Source organism: Fragaria vesca, linkage group LG6 (assembly GCF_000184155.1).
Source record: "Fragaria vesca subsp. vesca linkage group LG6, FraVesHawaii_1.0, whole genome shotgun sequence".
NCBI classification, from domain to species: domain Eukaryota; kingdom Viridiplantae; phylum Streptophyta; class Magnoliopsida; order Rosales; family Rosaceae; genus Fragaria; species Fragaria vesca.
Window position 1 is genome coordinate 1,052,386 of NC_020496.1, and position 21,204 is coordinate 1,073,589.

The 21,204-nt window shown below is 38.8% G+C and overlaps 5 protein-coding genes across 5 annotated transcripts; 2 read left to right on the top strand and 3 right to left on the bottom strand.

The window, feature by feature from the left end:
• Window positions 1-4,310: 4,310 nt before the first annotated feature.
• LOC101292613 (serine/threonine-protein phosphatase 2A regulatory subunit B'' subunit alpha-like) lies at window positions 4,311-8,954 on the bottom strand. The gene is made up of 12 exons (XM_004302045.1): window positions 8,616-8,954; window positions 7,745-7,987; window positions 7,493-7,598; window positions 7,280-7,379; window positions 6,540-6,645; window positions 6,346-6,436; window positions 6,037-6,178; window positions 5,780-5,927; window positions 5,577-5,686; window positions 5,186-5,342; window positions 4,789-4,914; window positions 4,311-4,669 (listed from the first exon to the last, which is right to left on the bottom strand). The coding sequence occupies exons 1-12, from the start codon at window positions 8,766-8,768 to the stop codon at window positions 4,529-4,531; spliced, it is 1,623 nt and encodes a 540-aa protein (XP_004302093.1). The 5' UTR covers window positions 8,769-8,954; the 3' UTR covers window positions 4,311-4,528.
• Window positions 8,955-9,866: 912 nt separating this feature from the next.
• Window positions 9,867-13,610, top strand: LOC101293702 (protein prenyltransferase alpha subunit repeat-containing protein 1-like). The gene is made up of 10 exons (XM_004304723.1): window positions 9,867-9,994; window positions 10,363-10,713; window positions 10,825-10,935; window positions 11,248-11,338; window positions 11,759-11,827; window positions 11,921-11,998; window positions 12,132-12,221; window positions 12,726-12,776; window positions 12,857-13,093; window positions 13,186-13,610. Exons 1-10 carry the CDS (start codon window positions 9,867-9,869, stop codon window positions 13,366-13,368), a joined length of 1,389 nt encoding a protein of 462 aa, XP_004304771.1. The 3' UTR covers window positions 13,369-13,610.
• Window positions 13,611-13,868: 258 nt separating this feature from the next.
• LOC101293994 (pentatricopeptide repeat-containing protein At3g04760, chloroplastic-like) lies at window positions 13,869-15,629 on the top strand. The gene has a single exon (XM_004304724.1). It carries the CDS (start codon window positions 13,869-13,871, stop codon window positions 15,627-15,629), a length of 1,761 nt encoding a protein of 586 aa, XP_004304772.1.
• Window positions 15,630-16,246: 617 nt separating this feature from the next.
• LOC101294284 (pentatricopeptide repeat-containing protein At1g08610-like) lies at window positions 16,247-18,128 on the bottom strand. Its single transcript, XM_004304725.1, has one exon. The coding sequence runs from the start codon at window positions 18,126-18,128 to the stop codon at window positions 16,377-16,379; it is 1,752 nt and encodes a 583-aa protein (XP_004304773.1). The 3' UTR covers window positions 16,247-16,376.
• On the bottom strand, window positions 18,047-19,795 carry LOC101294579. Its single transcript, XM_004304726.1, has 4 exons — window positions 19,588-19,795; window positions 18,799-18,910; window positions 18,315-18,352; window positions 18,047-18,175 (listed from the first exon to the last, which is right to left on the bottom strand). The coding sequence occupies exons 1-4, from the start codon at window positions 19,793-19,795 to the stop codon at window positions 18,162-18,164; spliced, it is 372 nt and encodes a 123-aa protein (XP_004304774.1). The 3' UTR covers window positions 18,047-18,161.
• Window positions 19,796-21,204: the final 1,409 nt, after the last annotated feature.

The window sequence follows — 21,204 nt, forward strand, 5'->3', positions numbered from 1 at the left end:
TTTAAGATGTAAGGAAGCTCACCTTAGATCCTTGAGCGGATTCTGGTTTCTCTGAGCAAGAAAATCAAGAAACACTTGCCAAATTGGAGAGAGGGACATAGTATAAAACAAGAAATTAAGTGAGGCGTATGTAACTGTCTCAGCTGTGCTTTGTTTTATTCAGCTAATGTTTTCCTATTGTGGTCACGACTTCTTGTGTTGCATATGTAAGAGCTCTCTTGATGTGCTGATTCCCTGTAAAGTCGGTAATGCTCTGGAGTAGTCCCTTTTTTCTGGATTGCTAATGAATTTGGAATTCATAGTATATACCTGCAAAGACAAACAAATACTATGTAAAATATCCAAATACAATTTGACTTCAATTAAAATTAGTAGCTTCCTGAGAAAAACTTAAAAGGGTCTGAAGGTAAAAAGTTCAGGAATCCAGCAGTCTTCCCAAAGACGTAGAATGGCCGGTTTTGGTTTAGAGTTTTTAAGTATATATGAGTAGATCATCTTTGTAAATTGTCAGCCAAATTGAAATCGTTACGACATTCATAAGTGTGTCTTATTAGTTATGAACTTGAATGGTCATATTTGACTAATTTGATTCGTTCATTGATTTGTTCTAGTTTGATATCTTAACAATCACCAATTTGAACTGTTGAGATGCCTAAATATGATAGAAAAATGGATTGAATCTCTTAAACCATCAACTAATCCCCATTTTAAAGGTCATCGTTCGAATGGCTCCTTATTTTTATATTCAATTCCCCCGTTAAGTTTTAAACGATCTATGTTATTTTCTAAATATGAGATCTTAAACTAGCTACTTTGCACTCAAACTCATCCTACATATCAATCATAACTTAAACTACATGTGAAGTGGTCTATCATAGGTATCATGCAATCAAATAGAGTACTGGAAGTTATGAAGTGAAGTTCAATTATATCTAATAAACATTTTTTTCATGAAGAAAGTAACTCCACTAAACAATTTTACAAATAAAACATTGTAAAAATGAAACCACTAAAACAAGTGATAACTTACAAACTTTAGTAAGATTACATTGCAAAACAATAAGGATTAAATTCAGTTTGCCCCCTCGTACTTTAAGTCAATAATCAGTTTGGTCCCATATATTTTTTTTAATAACGTTGGTTCTTGAAGTTCTATTTCACATCAGTTTAGTCCAATTTTTGAATTGCCCTTCTTACCATGACGTCAAGCGCTGAGTTGTTCATGACACAAGGGCCCAGTTTCTGACTTAAAAGAGCAAAATAGTCATTTTATCATATATTGCCCTCATCAATATAACGAGGAGTATATAGAGGTCGGAGTCCTAGACCCCGTCTCGAGCTGCGACGGAGCTCAGCGCTCCCTTCTGTCGTCCGGCCGTCTCTCGGCGTCCCATCAGTGGCCAGGGCTTCTTCTCGCCATCCCTGACGTCTCTGTTGTGTCAGATTTCATGGAGGAGCGCTGCTGAAAGAGAATCGGAGGAGAGAAGGTGACTGCCTCTCTGATCGGGTTTCTGATTCCGGGTTCGGCCGTCTTTCGGCGTCCCATCGGTGGCCAAGGCTTCTTCTCGCCGTCCACAACGTCTCTGTTGTGTCAGATTTCATGGAGGAGTGCTGTTGAAAGAGAATCGGAGGAGAGAAGGTGACTGCCTCTTCGATCGGGTTTCCGATTCCGGTCACGGTGGCGAGCGTGACTGGTGTGGATAGCTTAGTCTCGCCATCCCCATTCTGTATGTGGTCTCGATTTCTTCATAGGAGCCTCCATGATTGAGAATCGATTAATTGAACCTCAAGCAGTTTTCCGGTGAGTTTATGTGTTTTCCGGCCACCGTTGAAGGCAATTGAGGTATGAACCTTGATCTTCTCTTCGAGCTCTACCTCTGTATATAATTGGAATTGAGTTTGGTGATGTTTAGGAGAATTTGGGTTTTAGGCAGAGGAGGACCGCCGTGAGTGACGCTGTTCACGGCGGCGGTGGGGGTTGAAGGAATTGGTTTTTGGCTTTGTTAGTATTCTGAATTTGTATGAGATAGTTAGTTTTGATTTTGGGATGAGATTGAAGAAGTTGGAGTTCTAGGATTTTGGTAGTGTTCAATTATTATTGTGCAGGGTGGTTTAATTAAGAATGGAGGAGTTGGGATTTTCTGGGTTTGGTTGAGCTTGGCAGTAGCATTGGAACATAGTTAAGTTATTATGTTGCTTAAATTCCAGAAACGGAGGGAGTTGAAGGATTGATAATGAACTGTATATTGTTCTTTTCATTTTGGTATATGATAAAATGACTATTTTGCCCTTTTAAGTCAGAAACTGGGCCCTTGTGTCGCGGACAACTCAGCGCATGACGTCATGGTAAGGAAGGCAATTCAAAAATTGGATTAAACTGATGTGAAATAAAACTTCAAGGACCAACGTTATTAAAAAAAATATATATGTGACCAAACTAATTATTGACCTAAAATACGAGGGGGCAAACTGAATTTAATCCAAACAATAACGAGGAAAATAATTAAAGGTCGAGTTGTTCCTGATTCAAGTGGATAACTATTTGCTTTCCTATTGTGGTCACGACTTCTTGTGTAAGAGCTCGCTTGATGTGCTGATTCTCAATAAAGTCGGTAATGCTCTGGAGTAGTTCATTAATCTGGATTGCTAATGAATTTGGAATTCATACTCTATTCTTGCAAAGACAAACAAATACTACGTAAAATATCCAAATACAATTTGACTTCAATTAAAATCAGTAGCCCTAAGCAAAACTTAAAAGGGTCATTGACTTCAATTAAAACCAGTAGCTACCTGAGAAAAACTAAAAAAGGAGCCTTAAGTGATTCATCTCAAATTTATGCACTTCCATTGGAAGCATCTTCAACATCTTCTTCCATTGAGAGCTGATATATTCTCTATGTGCAAACTGATCCCATTTTGTCAAGGTTGGATTCTCACGTTCCTGTACACATTGATTACCAACAAAGCTGTCAAGAGTAATAGCAATGCAATCTACATATATAAAACCAGACATAGATCTAAGAAATTTCATATCATAAAAGGCTTCGAAAAGCCATGAACTTGTTAAGGTTGAAAAGAATATTGCATACTGAAAGCTTACAACCTTTTAGGTCACGAAGTGTAATATAGCTCTCAAACCCGTGTGTGTGGAACCTGTGGGGCTCGTTGGCCGCTTCCTCATAACATATCTAACTAGTGTGTCATGAAAAAAAAAAATACATGAGAGATTGCCCACCACTATGAAACAAAAAACCTTAAGAGGACAATGCCGCAACACAATCACGAAATTGCCCACAAGTGCATGAAGCAGGAATTCGCTATACAACCTTTAGAGGACAATGCAGCAACACAATCACGAACTAAGAAGGATGGGAGTGAACTGGCACAAATGGAGAACATTTTGTGCTCGGAGCAAAACCATGAAGCAACTTGTATATACACAGCAAGTACAGAAGGAGAAAGATCATTTTTGAGCAAAGCAGAACAAAGAAAAAGTCAAACCTCTGGGTAAATCATGTCAATAATCTGGCACAATGTATCTTTCAAACAGAACAGGTTCTTGGAATCTTGGGCCATGCACTCCATTCTCTTCATAAAAGAATTGCAACTCATTCTGCGTCAGAACTCCGTTTCCATCCAAGTCTATGCACTTGAATCTAAGAAGAGAAGCAGAGTCAGCGAGTCTCAGTTATTACATTGCCGATAACATCAACTCCATGAGATCAAAAGACATGTGAATTGCTAAAGAACAGATGAAAACAACGATTACAGAACACTCATGTCGCACTCAGATGTATATATTTTGAGGCATCACCCATGCATGAATCATAGTTAAGTGCAAAGGTCTAGTGAAGCAAACAAACTAATGACCAAAGATAAAGAGGTACAAGTTTACCAGAACTCAAGACCAGGCTCAGAAGATTTGTATAATTGTAGGTCCAGTAATTACTTTCCCTGTTTTAGATGAAATAGTCACGTTCCTTATGTTTAAACACCAAGTTGCTATACACAAACCAACAGGCGAAGCAAGGCACTTGTGTAATTAATTAATTACATCGATCACATTCACATTCGCTACCATCATTGCTGATATCGATTTTGATATCGAGTTTTCACTTTTTATTATGTTTGTATTCAATTCAAAAACGATCCATGTTATTTTCTAAATTTGATATCTTAAACTACTTAGCACTCGACAGTCAGACTCATCCTCCAGATCAATCATCGTTTAAACTGCATGTAAAGTACTTTTATCATAGTTCAACCTATATCAGAGCTATCTGGCAAATAGAGTGAATGAAAGTTTTGAAGTGAAAGTTCAATTCATTGTTTCATGAAGAAAGTCTAATTCCACTAACCACTTTTACAAATTAAGCATCAAACTTCTGCAAATAGAGTGGATATAAGTTATGTAGTAGTGAAGTTCAATTCATTGTTTCATGAAGAAAGTCTAACTCCACTAACCAATTTTACAAAAGAAAGCATCTAAACTTCTGTAAAAATGAAACCTAAAACAAGTGATAACTTAAAAGGGGGCCTCAAGTGATTCATCCCAAACTTCTGCACTTCCATTGGAAGCATCTTCAACATCTTCTTCCATTGAGAGCCTGATATATTCTCTATGTGCAAACCGATCCCACTCTGTCAAGGTTGGATTCTCACGTTCCTGTATACATTGATACCAGCAAAGCTGTCAAAGAGTAATAGCAATGCAATCCACTTTCGTAATGCCAAATAGTGATCTAGAAATTTCATACCATAAAATGCTTCACTAGCTTTACATACCTGACGAATGAGAAATGGATCACGAGTTTCGAAGGCCATGAACTTGTTTAGGTTGAAAAGAATATTAAAAACGCTTCCTGAAAGCTTACAACCTTTCAGGTCACGAAGTGTGATATAGCTCTCATTCTGCAAGGATAAAGTGCAAGTCAACCACCCAATAACCATATCTTAACTAGTGTGTCAAGAAAAAGTTACATAGACTGCCCAGAAGTTCATTTTCTTGTGCTACTTTCATGAAGCAGGAACTCTATACAACTTCCATGACACAAAAAAACCTTAAAGGACTCTTGTTCTTTTGATGTTGTGTGGCAGCATGCGGCGACACAATCACCAACTAAGAAAACTACAGAAGGAAAAGACCATTTTGTATAAAAGCAGAACAGATGAAAAGTCAAACCTCTGGGTAAATCATGTCAATGATCTGACACAATATATCTTCAAAGAGAACAGGTTCTTGAGCCATGCACTCCATTCTATGCAATTGCTCTTCATAAAAGAATTGCAATTCATTCCGTGTCAAAATTCCGTTTCCATCCAAGTCTATGCACTTGAACCTAAGAAAAGAAGTAGTGTCAGAGACTCTCAGTTACTACACTGCCCATAACATTAACTCCACAGAGATAAAAAGACATAAGTGAATTTCGAAAGAATAGATGAAAACAATGATTACAGAACACCCATGTTGCACTCAGATGTATTTTGAGGCATCACCCATGAATCAGAGTCAAGTGCAAAGGTCTAGTGAAGCAAACAAACTAATGACAAGAGATAAAGAGGTACAAGTTTACCAGAACTCAAGACTAGGCTCAGAAGATTTGTCCTCCTCTGACAGAATGAAGTAGACAAAATCTTGATACCCCATTTTCCCCTCAACCTTACTAGTGAACTTCCTTGCCACCTGAGGAATTAAATCATAAATAAATAACCTAGACTGATAAAAAAAATTTAGTCAAAGAGAAATTCTTCTTGTCTAAACCTATACAGCACAAACCTGAGAAAATATTCTATCGACTATCCGATAGGTAAGTGCATGGTTACCATATCTGATCAGGTTTTCTTTATCGATCAAGAAGTCATGATCTGTATCCAGCTCCCAAAACTTGCAGTATATGACATAAAAATGCTCATAAGAGAAGTACCTGTAACAGTTCATACAAGAAAGAAAAAGGAGTTTTCACATTATTATTATTATTGTTATATATAACCACGTGAAAAAGTACAAATTATGTCTGTATTTGAAATCTCTACCTCAATACTTTGTTGATGTCCTCTTCTTCGTCTGCATGTTGCATTGCATCAATTAAGTTTCCACGTTTCAGCTCCCTGAGGGTAAGATGGCCGTTCCCAGATCTATTTATGTAGTAAAAGATTCTGTATATTACAGTTTCAGCTGGTCCATTGCAATATATCTCAAGTTAAAGTGTGAATCATACTGAAGGAATATAATCAATGACCGGAGTAAACATGTGTATGAGAGACAGAGAGAAAGACTGTAGATCCTTTTAAACTGATATGATGCCATGAATTAACAGTTAAATTAATTGGTTGAGAACAAACCATATCTTTCCTGAAACTCGGGTGTGCTCTGTAAGAACTCCAGTCCTGGATGAGTTGCCAAAAGTTCTCGAAGGACAGGTTTAAAGTCATCCTGTTATCAAAAAAGAGTGCAAATTAGACACTAGTTCATGCAACGTCAACACCAATATACATCATATCTGATTAAAGGAAGAAATATAAAACAAAAACAATACCTGAGTTAGGTACTTGAGATCTGGTTGCTTTAAAATGGAATATATTTGAGTAGCTACATCCATAGTCAACATGTTGCCATTGACCCAATAATCAACAAATAAGTCCCTGAAAAGCAAAGTATTTCAAAGTAAGAGAAAGATTTGCAAAGGATACAATACTCAAACTTTAACACCAAGAAAAACCTACCGTAGTTATGGTCCCACTTTAAAACCTGGGGTAAGATATTGTCCTCATGAAAGAGTGAATTGCAAAAATTGAAAATAAATAAATGATGCACTCTCTCTTTTCCAAATAACCAATGAAAGAAAATAGATGACTGGAGAATGGCCCACAGTCACACATTTCATTACCCGAGCTAATCCTATTAGTTAAGATGTAAAAGAACTAAATGACACCAAAATGTTCTCAGACAAAATACTAGCTTTATATAATGTTACAACAACATGGGTACAGCTATTTGAGTCATTTCTCCCCGATCAACTTCACTGAGGAGACTGTCTATACACTTGAGATAAAAAAGAAAAATGTGGTTTGTTGTGTCAAGACTTGAGACCTCTCAAGCCTTTCCCAGGTTGCAAAGGTAGTCTATTGAAACAGAGCAATCAAAGTAGCAATCAATAGAGAAACTCGGAAAATGGTTATGGCCAGATGATAAACCGCAGTAAGAACATAAATTGTGATGGGGGAGGCACACATTGAAACTCTTGTTCACTTGCAAGAGAGGAAAAGTGAATGATACCTTGTTACAAATCCAGTGCTATTAATATCAATCTTTCTGAATAATGATGTAGAGAAGAATGAAGGGAGCTTGCAGATGTCCTTAGCAACTGACTTGAAGTCTGATATACCAGAGAGTCAGTCAAATCTCAGTTCTAGTATATATATACCACAGAATCAGTTAAATCTCAGTTCTAGTATATCCTACAGAAAGCATATCATAAGTATATCTCACCATTCATCTGGAGCCCATCTGCATGGCCATAGAAAAACTGATCAATTCTCAGTAAACATTGTTCTTTTATTTCACTTGGAGGTGGACGACCATTTAGAAAATAAAACTGCAAGTGGTACAAGAACCATGTCAAAAGTAATTTCCTACAAAAACTTTTAATCAGGTAAAGCTCAATTGAAGTCCACAACACTTAAAAAAATATATTGCAAAAAACAGCCATCACATTCCAGAAAGTTTCAAGACCAGTCATACCTGAGGTATCAACTCTTTAACCGGCTCACTAACTACTTTCAGGGGAGACCCTAAATGAGAAGGACCAACCCTCTGTTTCATTACGCGTGGGGAGCCAGTTGAACTTCTTGGTGACAGTGGAGGCGCACTGCCAGCTGGAAACATGGACGGCAAAGCATTGTTGGAAGAGGAATGCGGACTAGAAGAGCTTCCATGGACATTCAACGGTGCACCTGCCTTTGCTTCATTGAGCAACTGTGTCACCTGCACCCATACAGTCACAAAACATCGAAATCAATAAGCATTAAAAGCAAGAAACAAAATGAAATAGCACAACAAATGCTGTAGAATGTCTATCCTCATTATAACGAAAAAATTTTTAAAAAAATTCCGATCGCCTAGACAGGAGTAGCATTTCCCAGGCCTAATTACAACTCAAGAACACCGTTTTCCCAGCACTCGTATTAAACTAACAACATTCTCACTAACAAATTCCATCTTTTCTCTCCGCAACCACAAAATGCCGTAGCATGTCTATCTGATTGTTAGGCCTAATTAGAGCTCAAGAACACCGATTTCGCAGCATTCATAATAAACTAACAACATAACTAACTAAATTCCATAGTTTCTTTCCGCAACAACAATGTGCTCTAATTAGCTCAATTCTGCTTTCCTTTTTCATATAACACACAGTTTCAGAACAAATCCAACATCATCCCTAGCCAAACTACTCTACACTACCACAAATTCAACACCATTACCATTCAAATTACATGCATTTCAAACACAAATTGCATTATTCGAATCGAAAACAAACTAAGCTACCGAAATTCAGATGCATAGCACAATCCAATACATTGCGAATTTGAAAATTGCTTTCAGAAACTAGTACCAGGCGATTAGTCTCGGGAAGAGAAAGCCACTGCTCGAAGAGCGACTCGACGAAGCTCGGATTCGCCTTGAGGGCGAGCGGCGACACCTCATTGAGCTGCAACAGCTCGGCGTCGAACGCCGCAACATCTCCGGCAACGATTTCCATACTCATCGGAAAAACACATACAACAGATCAAATCCCGAACCCTAGATTCGCAATTCGAGCTTCGCTTGCGGTTTTTCTTCTTCTGATAGAAAAAATTGTGCAGAGATTTCAATGCGGAGATTCGAAGTGGAAGACGAAACCAGATCTTCGGGGAATTGAAGAGAGAGAAAATGAGAGAGAGAGAGAGAGAGAGAGAGAGAGAGAGAGAGATTGAGAGATTTTCTTCAGCGATCGATGCACTTTTAGCTCAAGAAGAAAGAAAAGAGAGAGAAGAGAGGAGAGAAAGAGAAGGTTTGTATTTCAGCTCAATTTTTTTTGTTTTTCTTTTTTAGAAATCATGAAAATTGAAAAAGAGAATCAAAAAGAGAATTACATACAAACGTGAGGTTGGTTCGGTTAGTACGAGCGTGCTTGTGATCGAGTCACGATTTAGGTTTGATTTTTATTGTATTAATGAATAGGTTCAAACTCTATCATATTAGTAGTCTTGCGTAACAATGTGTGATCCGTAAATCTTATATATGCTCATGCTTGTGATAGAATCACGATTTAAGTTTGATTTCTGTTATATCACCAAAGTTAGGCTTTGACTATACTACATTAGTTGTCTTGCGTTAGATCGTGCGATTTGTAAATCCCATGTAGAAGATCCATACATGAGTATACATATATGTGTCTCACGCTTGTTGTTTAGATGCGAGATTAATGTTTATCTTAAAATAGGATAACAAGTCAACTCGTTTATTTTAATGAGTTTGTAACACACCTAGTTAGTAAAAATTCAGATAATAGTCCAGGAGAGTGCAGCACGGAATATCATCACAATAACTTAACTCAAGAATCTCTCAAACCTGTTAACCACAAATATTGATAGGAGATACGACTCAAACACTAGGCATGAGAGAACAGTGTTAGGTTTAAACCAAAGAAAAACAAAACGTATAGTCGTAGTGTTCGTTATTGTCAAATTCTTGAGGCTAAATGCGTGATAAGATTCTCATTGCAACAAATGGAAAGTCTTCAACACTCGAGCTGGCTCACTCCAAATTACCATTTTGTCCCTGATTAGAGAGTATATTAAGGCATCGCTTCACATTCTGTGGAATGACTGCTCTCTTATGCTTGAAGCATAAAACTTTCTCCGGCGATTTTCCGGCCACAATGATCGGAGAAGCCAACGCCGGCGACCTTCTCAGGCGATTTGAGAAAATTTTGGAGTCCGATTCTGCAATGTAAGTGACCCAACCTTTTAGTACATAAAAAAATAGAATCAAAGTTTGTAGCTTTGTGCTTCTATGTTTCCTCACATACTATGTAAATCTCAAATACTACCCAGAAGAGCTTTTAAGATTAGGGTTTACTGATTTTGGGTTGATATAGTGAAAAAGTTTCAATCTTTGAGCTCATTCTATACTTGATTACTGTGGGCTATAATGGGTTATATTACTTCTATACCAATTGTGCCTCGTTGGTTTAGCTCAGTTGGGTGCATTATGATTTGTGTAGAGTTTAGGGTTTAGGGTTTTGTGATTGATGCTTTTGGAGTGTTTGGTTGTTATGAAGTGGCTTATGGTTTTGTTTGTTTTGCACTTGAACCCAGTGATGAGGTTGGATTTGTTCATCCATCCCAGTTTGTCAACTTGAGTGAAGAGGCGCCCTCATCATCTGGTAGTGTTAGTAATGTGGTGTGCTTGAAAGATGGGACTGCGGTGTTTTGGAATAGGGAGCATAAGTTGGGAATCTCGACGGATGTTCTTATTCCATTGTATAAGGAAGCTAAGCGCGCGATGATGGCAGCAATTCAACAATATAAGGGACTTTATAGTGCATTTGATGTGTCCGGGGTTGAGAGTTCTGTATCTTTGGATGACAGTATTGAAGGTGAAGTCATGAAGCAAAGCAGGGCTGTTTTGTTAGTGAGTTCTGATTATGGCACTGCTTGGAATTCCAGGTACTTCCCCCTTTACATAATTGGTCTCCAGTCTTTTTTCTCTGTTTGTACTTCACTTCAGATTATGTTATCACTGTTGGCAAGAGAGTGATTATTGTACATGTGACACAGGAAGATGGTGTTGTTGAAGAAGCAAGAGTTCTCAATGTTATTGGATGAACTTCTATTCTCAGCACTTGTTCTTTCATATGCACCTAAATCTGAGCATGCGTGGTGCCACAGGTAATATGTTTGACAACGTCTATTTTATATGCAATCAAAAGATTCACCAGTATGGGTGGTTATGCATTATGGCTACCGCCACTGCAATCACCTTATTGACTTGAAGAAGATATGTAGGGCAGATCTTTTGTTTTCAACTAGCTGCATTACTTTATTCAACACACGTGTTTACCAGTATGATAGTTATAATTTCTTACTTAAGAGTGTTCAGATTTGGTGTTAAGCAAGTCCCTTATTATGGTTATACATTATTTTTTTTCTTCCATGGGAATGTGCTATGGTCAAATTTATGGGCATATTAATCATTGGCAGGCGATGGGTCATCAAGTTAATTGCTGGAAAGTTTTCAACTTTGCAAGAGATTGTCACCAAAGAGTCTGAGCTGGTGGAGAAAATAGCCGAGGTTTATATACAATTGAGGAATTCCGTACTTTTAATTTGCAAAGGTTTATTAAACTTTGAAGTCAAAATTTGTCTCCACAGATGTTGTTTGTTTGCCATTTTCTTTGTTTCTTGCCTAGAGAAAACAACATATTTCACACCATTTACTGTAGCTACTACCTGATAATAAATGTGATTCACTCCTTCATGATGCTCAGTGCCTCTGAATTTGATTTTCTCAGTTAAAAGTTTCAATGAGGTTCCTTTACAATGCATTATGGAAATATATGTTAAATCCGTTAATAGAAGTTTGAGTCTCTTGAAAATTATAGCATTAAAAGTTTCATATGGCACTCTACGCATACCATGATATCATTAGCTGTTTAGATGACAAGTTCCTTGTTGTGGATTCTTTGTTATGACTCAAAATCTTTCTTTACAGAGGTCAAAAATGAATTACCGTGCATGGTATCATCGTTGCTGGTTGGTGTCTTACATGACAACAGAGCAGGTTAGACATATTTTCTTAATCCTCTTGCATTCGACGGGCAGTTCTCAAGTTACCTTCCTGTATTTATTATGGTCCTTGGTGAATTTCTTGTAGTCTCTACATGAATTACAGAGATCTAAAAAGTGGGCTGGCTTGCACGTTGCTGACCATAGTTGCTTCCACTATCGCAGAGTGGGTGTTTGTTTTCGTTTCAATATGATATCAAGATTTCCTCACACCATGGCAATTATCCAAATATAGAGGGTAACCATGGCTCAAGTGTTTTTCTTATTCCCTCCTAATCATTCTTTCTATGATTTTGCAGCAGCTAATGCTTAGGATTTTAGAGGACAGATGCTGTAAACAAGAAAGTGTATCTTCTAGTTATAATATTACAATAAATCAACTGTGGAAGGTATAGATCTTCTTCCATTTGCAATAATACTTTATGACATTGTCACATTCTGCATGCAAGCAATTTTTATATACCTGACAAGTGTTCGAGCCAGTATGCATCCATTCTTATTGCTACCAAGTACTAGTGACACCATTGGACCTTTAACTTGTCATTACCTTAAAAAGAAATTATGCAACTTTTAAATGGTTCTCACTCATTGTGAGAACTTCAGATTTGCTGTACTTCCCATGCAATATCCTATCATCTCTTTATATTCTATCTTAAATTCAACATTTTTAGCTCTAGCTAAACAGGGGCATCTTCGGGTGTTCTATATTTAACCATTTTCACCTTCTTTCTCTGCGAAAGATAGGAGATTACATTTTCAGCATTACTCGGCAAAAAACACAATATGATGAAACTCTTGGTCTAAAATAAAGCAGAAAAGTTCTACCAGTCAATCTATGTCTTATGTCCGAAATTACTCTTATGTTCCTTGCCTTACAATGTGGGTCATGGCAGGAGGAGCTGGATTGGGATGAAATGTTGATAAAGCGCTACATAGGAAGAGAGGTGAATGCCCTTTTTAAACCGAGTTCTTGTTTCATTTGCTGTAAGTTGAACTCTAGTAACTGGCTCTACTGGTTTTTTAGGCCTTATGGCTTCATCGGCGCTTCCTATCCTTATTTTGGATAAAGCATTTTTTAACTGGTCATACTGATCTGCCTGGGGATTGGAAGCACAAAACCAGCATGAATAATGACTTAGGTATCTTTATGGATCATGAATTACATCTCCTGCAGTCCTGCTCCATCATTCCAGATGATAGTTTTGATGATTACCAAGCACAGGCTACACATTCTGCTACTTACATGTTATGGTTAATTAAGGTAGTAATTCTGCCATATCTATTAACTTCGAACCAATTCTCTTTGATCAAATTGTCCAAATGCTTATGTTACTCTTCTTCCTTCATCATCAGCAATTCCCTGATTCTGGTAGCATTGAATTACGGGAGAAGCTAAAAATCAAAAACCTGAAAGCCCTGCTGAACAACGCATGCCCTGGAAGATCCTCAACTTGGGATTCTATACTGGCCTACGTCGAAACGTCCGACTATTATGCAACAGAGGTAGACCCGCACCACCCTGCAACTACGAGTTGACCACAGTAACTGTGATGTTCTTTTATTGGTGTGCAATTACAAACTGCAATAGAGATGTAACATGATTACAGATTCATCTCTAGCATTCAAGCAATATGTATACAGTGACCAAAGTTTGATGTATATTGATTGATGAAATCTAAGTACACCTAGCAAAAGTCTATAGATCTATTTTTACTGATTTTAAGCGAGACTGAAAGAAGTGTTATATTTGTGAAATTACAAGAGCAAAGTTGCATGGGAAATGTTCTCTTTTTTGAGCCACTTTCTTTACATCATCTTGTCTTTATATTTTGTCGGTTCATTGGTTTCTTCAAGTAGTCCGACCCGAAGCCCTACCTTATCCTATCCTGAATACATGTCCTGAAATCCAACTATAGTCTTCTTCACTTGAGATTTTATGGGGTGACAAGAACACCAACCCAGTACTTTCAACTACCAACTTCCACAGTTTGGTCATCTTTCTCCATGCAATCTTGCAGAACAATTGCCATTCATCAATGGCAATAGTTTCCACCGAGTTATTGCCTCATAGCTTCCACACTACCTCCCAACTCAAACCCACTTCCCATTCCCACCACCCCACTGCTTTGAGTTGCAGAGCTTCTTCTGCTTCTTCAATCTCAAATGGCAGAAACAGCTCCAGAAACCCAACAAGGGTGTCAGTTTCTGCTGAACCAAAATCAACACAGTTGCAAAACTATGACTTCAAAGACACCCACTTGATGAAAGTCCTCAACAGGTCTTGCAAAGCAGGGCAGTACAATGAAGCAATCTACTTTCTTGAGCTGATGGTCAACAAGGGCTACAAGCCTGATGTGATTCTCTGCACCAAGCTCATCAAAGGGTTCTTCAACTCGAGAAACATCGAAAAGGCTATTCGGGTTATGCAAATCTTGGAACAATATGGGGAGCCTGATTTGTTTGCATACAATGCTTTGATCAGTGGGTTCTGTAAGGCCAATAGGATCGAGTCAGCTAACAAAGTTCTTGATAGAATGAAGAGTCAGGGGTTCAAGCCTGATGTTGTTACATATAATATAATGATTGGGAGTCTTTGTAGTAGAGGGAAGCTTGGTTTAGCTTTGCAGGTTATGGATCGTTTAGTGAGAGACAATTGCAAGCCTACTGTGATTACATATACAATATTGATAGAAGCTATTATACTTGATGGTGGGATTAATGAAGCTATGAAGCTTTTGGACGAGATGTTGTCAAGAGGGCTTAAACCCGATATGTATACTTATAATGCCATTGTTAGGGGAATGTGCAGGGAAGGAATGCTGGATAGAGCTTTCGAGTTTGTTAAGTGCTTCGATGCCAAGGGCTGTGCGCCGAATGTGATTTCATACAACATTTTGTTGCGTGCACTTTTGAACCGTGGGAAATGGGAGGAAGGAGAGAATCTGGTGGCCAATATGTGTGCAAGAGGTTGTGAGCCTAATGTGGTGACTTATAGCATCTTGATTAGCACGTTGTGCCGAGATGGGAAAGTTGAGGATGGAATGAATGTGTTGAAGATCATGAAGGAAAAGGGGTTAACTCCGGATGCATATAGTTATGATCCATTGATATCTTGTTTCTGCAAAGAAGGGAGGCTGGATTTAGCAATAGAGCTTCTGGATTGTATGATATCTGATGGTTGCTTGCCAGATATTGTGAACTACAATACAGTCTTGGCAGCTTTGTGCAAGAATGGGAGCGCTGATCAGGCTTTGGAAATCTTCGAGAACTTGGGTGAAGTTGGTTGTCCTCCAAATGTGAGTTCTTACAATACAATGTTCAGTGCCTTGTGGAACTGTGGAGATAGAGTAAGAGCTTTGGGAATGGTATCAGACATGGTAAGCAAAGGAATTGAGCCTGATGAGATTACATACAATTCGCTTATATCGTGTTTGTGCAGAGATGGGATGGTAAATGAGGCCATTGGGTTGTTGGTAGATATGGAAGCTGGTGGTTTTCAGCCGACAGTTATCACTTACAATATAGTTCTTCTTGGGTTGAGCAAGGCTCGGAGGATTGTCGATGCCATTGAAGTGTTCACAGCAATGGTTGAAAAGGGTTGCCGGCCTAACGAAACCACTTACATTTTGCTGATTGAAGGAATTGGATTTGCAGGATGGCGAGCTGAAGCTATGGAGCTCGCAAAATCTGTCTATAGTTTAAGTGCTATATGTGAAGATTCATTTAAACGCTTGAGCAGGACCTTTCCCATGCTTGATGTGTACAAAGAGCTTACTCTGTCTGAGATTGAGAACTAGAGTTTGTTGACAAAGCTTCAATGCATTTCAAACCTTCCTGCTGAGTTTCAGTGATGAACCACAACTCACATATCCCACTCGAGAAGAATTTGGTGGCTGTAAATTACGAGTAAATTGCCTTGTAGGGGTTTGGCAATACCCAGAGAGATTCCAAACTTTGTTTTCTAGTTCTGTATTGACTGATATGAACATTTGCATATCCTTTCTCAACATCGACAATAACTTGTTCTCTCCTTTTACTTTTCATGGTACCATTTTCACTTGGCAAATTTCAGTTACAAGACCGAAAGAACAGTCTGAGATTTTCAGGAACAGTCACTGAACATTATGACAACACCAAAGCATTACAGTTCCTGATGCAAATAACTGACCTATATCTGCACGAGAAATACAGAAGACCATCATTACCATCATATAGTCTTCTTCGAATCGAAAGTTACAATAAACTGGTACTGTCAACTACTGTGCAACTGCCACCAAGTACCAACTAAAGCAGTGAATGAACAAAGATATGATCAAACAATCAGAGGTGCGGAAGTAGAATTCATATCAGTATACTAACTGCTACTGGCCTACTACTAAGATCATTTGGATTAACAACACATAATAATCACAATAATGGAAGGACGATAAAGACATTATCAAGCAGAGATGACATCTCACAATAACATTACAAGAAAACAACGTTGGGATATTGCATGTCTAAAACTGCTACCAGAGTAGGTCAAAATTTTGCATGGTCTAGTTTTACATGGTCTCTTCTTGTACAACTTTCCATTCAATCAGCTTTTGACGCAACTGATCAGCCTCTTTTGTCATACCAGCAGCAGTTACACCTTGAAGTATAGTTGAATAAATTGCCTCATCTGGCATGCACTGATCTGATATCATCATTTCTAGAACTTGTATTGCAACATCCACTTCATTGTTTCTACATAATCCATGGATCACATACTTGAAAGAGCTCGTTCGGACCTGATGACCTCGTTTGTGCATCTCCTTCAGTATAACAGCAGCTTCCTCAACTAGATTTTCCCGGCAAAACCCACCAACCAAAGAACGATGGGTAATTTCATCAGGAATGATACCAATTTCTACCATTTGACCATACAATCCCATGGCTTTCTCCATAGACCCCGACTTAGCCAATCCATCAATAACAGTATTGTAAGTGATCAGACCAGGTGAACAACTGGTACCACTTAATAGTTCAAGCAACTGGATAGCCTGATCAATCATTCCCTCCCTACAAAGAGCTCCCAGCAGTGTGTTATATGTTATGATATCCGGCGAACAATTTTGCGAAATCATTTGAGTAAAGAAGTTGATTGCACGCTCTAACATCCCAAATTTGCACAAACCGTTGATCAATATATTGTAAGTCACAACTGTAGGGGATACAGAAGTCTCATTCATGATTGTGAAGATTTCATCTGCTTCATCCCAACACCCACGGCCACAAAGAGAATGGAGAATAGTGTTGTAAGTAACAACATTAGGATCAAAACCAAGAGAGAGAAGATTATGGATAACCAGAGCAGTATCTTCAAGTTTATTCCGTCTACAAGTAAAATTAACCAGAGAGTTGTAGGTAACAATATCAGGATAACATCCCTCTACTACCATATCATCCAAAACCTCCACAGCCCGCATTATTCCACAGTGTCTGCAGATTAGCTCAATGAGAACAGTGTAGGTAACTATATAAGGAGGGCACCCCTTTCTCAGTTCCTCCTTCCAAAATGCAATAGCCTGCTCAAAATTTAGAGTAGCAAACATGCCGCGGATTATTGTGTTGTAAGTAATCACATCTGGAGGACAACCGCTAAGGCTCATGTCTTCAACAAGATCAATTGCAGATCGTAACTGTCCTTTCTTACAGAAACCACCCACCATCATGTTATATGTGATAATATCTGGTACCCCACCAGACATGACCATGATCTTTAGAATCTTCGCAGCTTTATCTATTCGATCTATTTTCACAAGCCCTCGGATTAGGTTTCTGCAAGAAGGGAAGTCCGGTATTTGGTTTCGACGTGCCATGATATCAATCAGTCTTGATGCATTAACTAACTTTCCACGGCTGCAGAGATTCCGAAGAGCATCATTATTTTTATCCTCACTATTTCCAACAAAGCGTCCATCTAAATCCAATGGTGAAGACCTACGAGGCCTCTTCTCATACATTTCTTCCCCAGATTTCCTCTCAATACCCAACCTATCAGTATCAACGCTCCATTCGTCCAGTTCCACTTCATGGACTCTATCAATACAAACACTTCTCTGAAAACCCCTATTCTGTAAACAATAAATATCACTTTTGGAACCAACACCTCCTCCCCATCGTAAACAACACTGAGATTCACGACTATACTTGCTTAAAAACCTTGATATTGGTAAATTGCCAATGCCAGAAGAGGGGCTAACTTCTTTTGCACATGCATGTAGACATCGAAAATCAACCGCACTGTTCTGTTGGGCAATGGTATGCGCCATTAATATCCTTCCAGTTGAACAAACAAAGTAAAGCTAGACAGAAACACCTGTAGTAAGTAAATTGGTAATCCAACTATCTCAACTCTTCTCTATAATCCATACAAGAGAGCAAGTTCCATATTCTCATAAAAAGTCATCGCATTCAATAAACCCGAAACAAGTAAAAGTGTAAAACAATCTCTCTACCTTCCCTATTCTCCAACTTGAGACAAAGAACCGGAACTCTGAAAAATTCCAATCGACAACATCAATACCAATCATCAGATGAAAAGCCGCAAAACAACTAAACCAACAAAATCACTGAAAAAGCAAAAACATTGAATCTTTGTCAGTCCCAACAGACCACATGGCTACTGAGAAATGTGTTTTCATTTCCTTACTCATTCTACATAAAGTTTCAATCTTTTACCAAAATTCAAACACCCAACCGGGCCATTTCACAGTTCCAATCCTTAGTGATTCTACTTAAAACATAAAGTTTTAATCTTTTCATGTTTTCAATTCAATCCATTTCACATAACTCACAAATCAAACCATTTCAGCTTTAGCTTTTACTGTTTCATCACCACAACAAATACATATACATACATAAACACTTCTTAAACTTAACACATAGCCAAGTATATATGCACAGAGAGAGAGAGAGAGAGAGAGAGAGAGAGAAGCTTACTGTGTAGCTGGGTTTTGAGCTTTGGTCAGTGTAGCAGTGATAGAGGGAAGAAGGCTTTGTTTGGGTTTCTGGGTTTTTGAGAGTGAAGAAAGAGGAGCTGTGTGTTGAGCAGCTGATAATGTAGTGTTGAAAAGAGTGTAGAGGGTTTTAAGCGGACGTTAGTAACTAGGAGTCTAGGAGAACACTAGGGTTGTCATTTCTCAAATTGCAATCAGAGGTCAAATTATAGTTTGTAATGAATTACATCAACCTCCCCTCAAGTTTCTAGCTTTAACACATTCTACCCCACAATGATTTGTTCGGATTTAAGGGACATCGTGAAAACCAAAATTTATTGAGAAATAATTTACTTTCTGTTCTATAATACTCTCTAATATGTGTTTTGCCCTGTATGCTACTAGGATATGAAATTCAACTTCCATATAATGATAGATTTATAGGATAGAAACAGGCTATGTATTCATTCTCAATATCGGAGAAGTACTATGTAATTCTTTATATAAAGGGCACCTATCAATAAATAAAATAATAATTCTCTATTCTCTTTGTTATCTCTCATTGTCTTTACATTAGTGGGTCTCGGCATCCCCTTGGCAGCCCTAAGCGGGTCTCGGCGGCCCTAGGCTGGTCTCGACAGTCCTTTGGCGGGTCTAGGCTGTCCTAAACAGGTGTAAACAGTCCTTACACGGGTCCTAATGTAACACTCTGACCCGGATTTAATTCAAGAAATACAACTCATTTCATAAAGCAAATATAGCAAAGAACTTCAATTTAGACTTCAGAATTTACCTTCAAGGATTCTATTTATGTGAATCCATAAATTACGAAGTCGCCAGAGGACATTGAACCCTCGCCAGACAATTCCTTGAGCCTTAATTAATCGATTCTCACTCACCATATATTGTTTGGAGAAACCAAGACCAGCTGCCTTTGTTGCCAAAATCCGAACAACCTGATCGAAGACATTGCTATCTTCTCTCCTTCGATTCTCTGTCATCGGAGTTTCTCATTGAAAGACGAAGACCACAACGAGGCAAAGGTTTGGCCACCGATGTGACGTTGTGGGACATTCGAACGACGGATAAGGGATCCGAGCTCCATCGATGCTCCCAATGAGGAGGTTAAAGCTTTCTCCCCTTAAATAAATCACGATTCTTCAGTTCTAGAGAGGGAGGGAGAGGGTTAGTACGTGAAGGTGGTTCTCCTTCCCTGAAGAGAGAGTTCTCCAAATCCCCCTAAAAAGATGAGGTCGGTGAAATATATAACTGAGAAGGTCGGTGCCATTCTCTTCTTCCTCCCTTTTCTCAAATCTTCTCAACCTTTCCAAATTAATTTAATATTTTTTTTTTCATATAAAGTATTTATTTATTATTTCTAAATTATCCGGGTATTATACCTAAGCAGGTCTAGGCGACCTCTTAACGGCCCTAAATGGGTCTCGGCATCACCTTGGCGGCCTTAGACAGGTATCGACAGACCCTTGGCGAGTCTAGGCGCTCCTAAGCGGGTCTAGCTGGTCTCGACGTGGATCTAAGAGGGTTAAGGCGGTCCCTTGGTAGGTCAAGGCGGGTCAAAGCGGCCCTTTGAGGCCGTCAGGGGGTCAAGGCGGCCCCTAAGCGGGTCAAGCCAGGTCAAGGCGGGTCAACGCAGTCCAAGACTGTTCAAGGCAACCCCTTAACGAGTCAAGGCGGCCCAAGGTGGGTCAAGGCGACCCAAGACGGTTCAAGGCAGCCCCTTAATGGGTTAAGGCGGGTCTAGGCAGGTCAAGGCTGACACGACCCACCCCGAATTTCACCCTGAAACCCGGAGTAAGTCGTGCGGGGACCACCTCCAAGGAAAATTTACTGAAAAGATTAAGAAAATCTCCCTTGCAGATGGACAACCCTAACTCGAAAATTTCATATTACACTCTTAATTCAACACTTCCGAACATCACATAATTATCCTTCAGAAATTCTACACATAATATACAATAATCCCAAAGTATTCAGAGCTACTAAACACAAGCGGAAGCAAAAAAACACGAGTAGGTTGAACAGGTAACCTACTGACGAAAACTGGCAGAAATGCGGGTGACTATGCCTCGCCTCCTACTAGATCCAACCCGAACTCTGCAGACTGGGCAATTTAAAACGAAGGGCCCAGGGGAAAACATTTAATAACGTTAGAGTGAGTGGACAAAAATAAAATAATAAATAAATTATTTATGTTTCCCCAAATTAATTTCTAAGGAAAAATCGAATGCATGCCGCAAGCGATAAAACTTTTATCTCATAAAATATCGAGCCTCCTAGACTCTATAATATATGTATGTATTTACACTCGTCCATACTCCCTATATAAATTCATGGGTCTATATAGGGCTACTACGCTCGCGTCCAACGCTCACGTCACGCCTTAATGCGG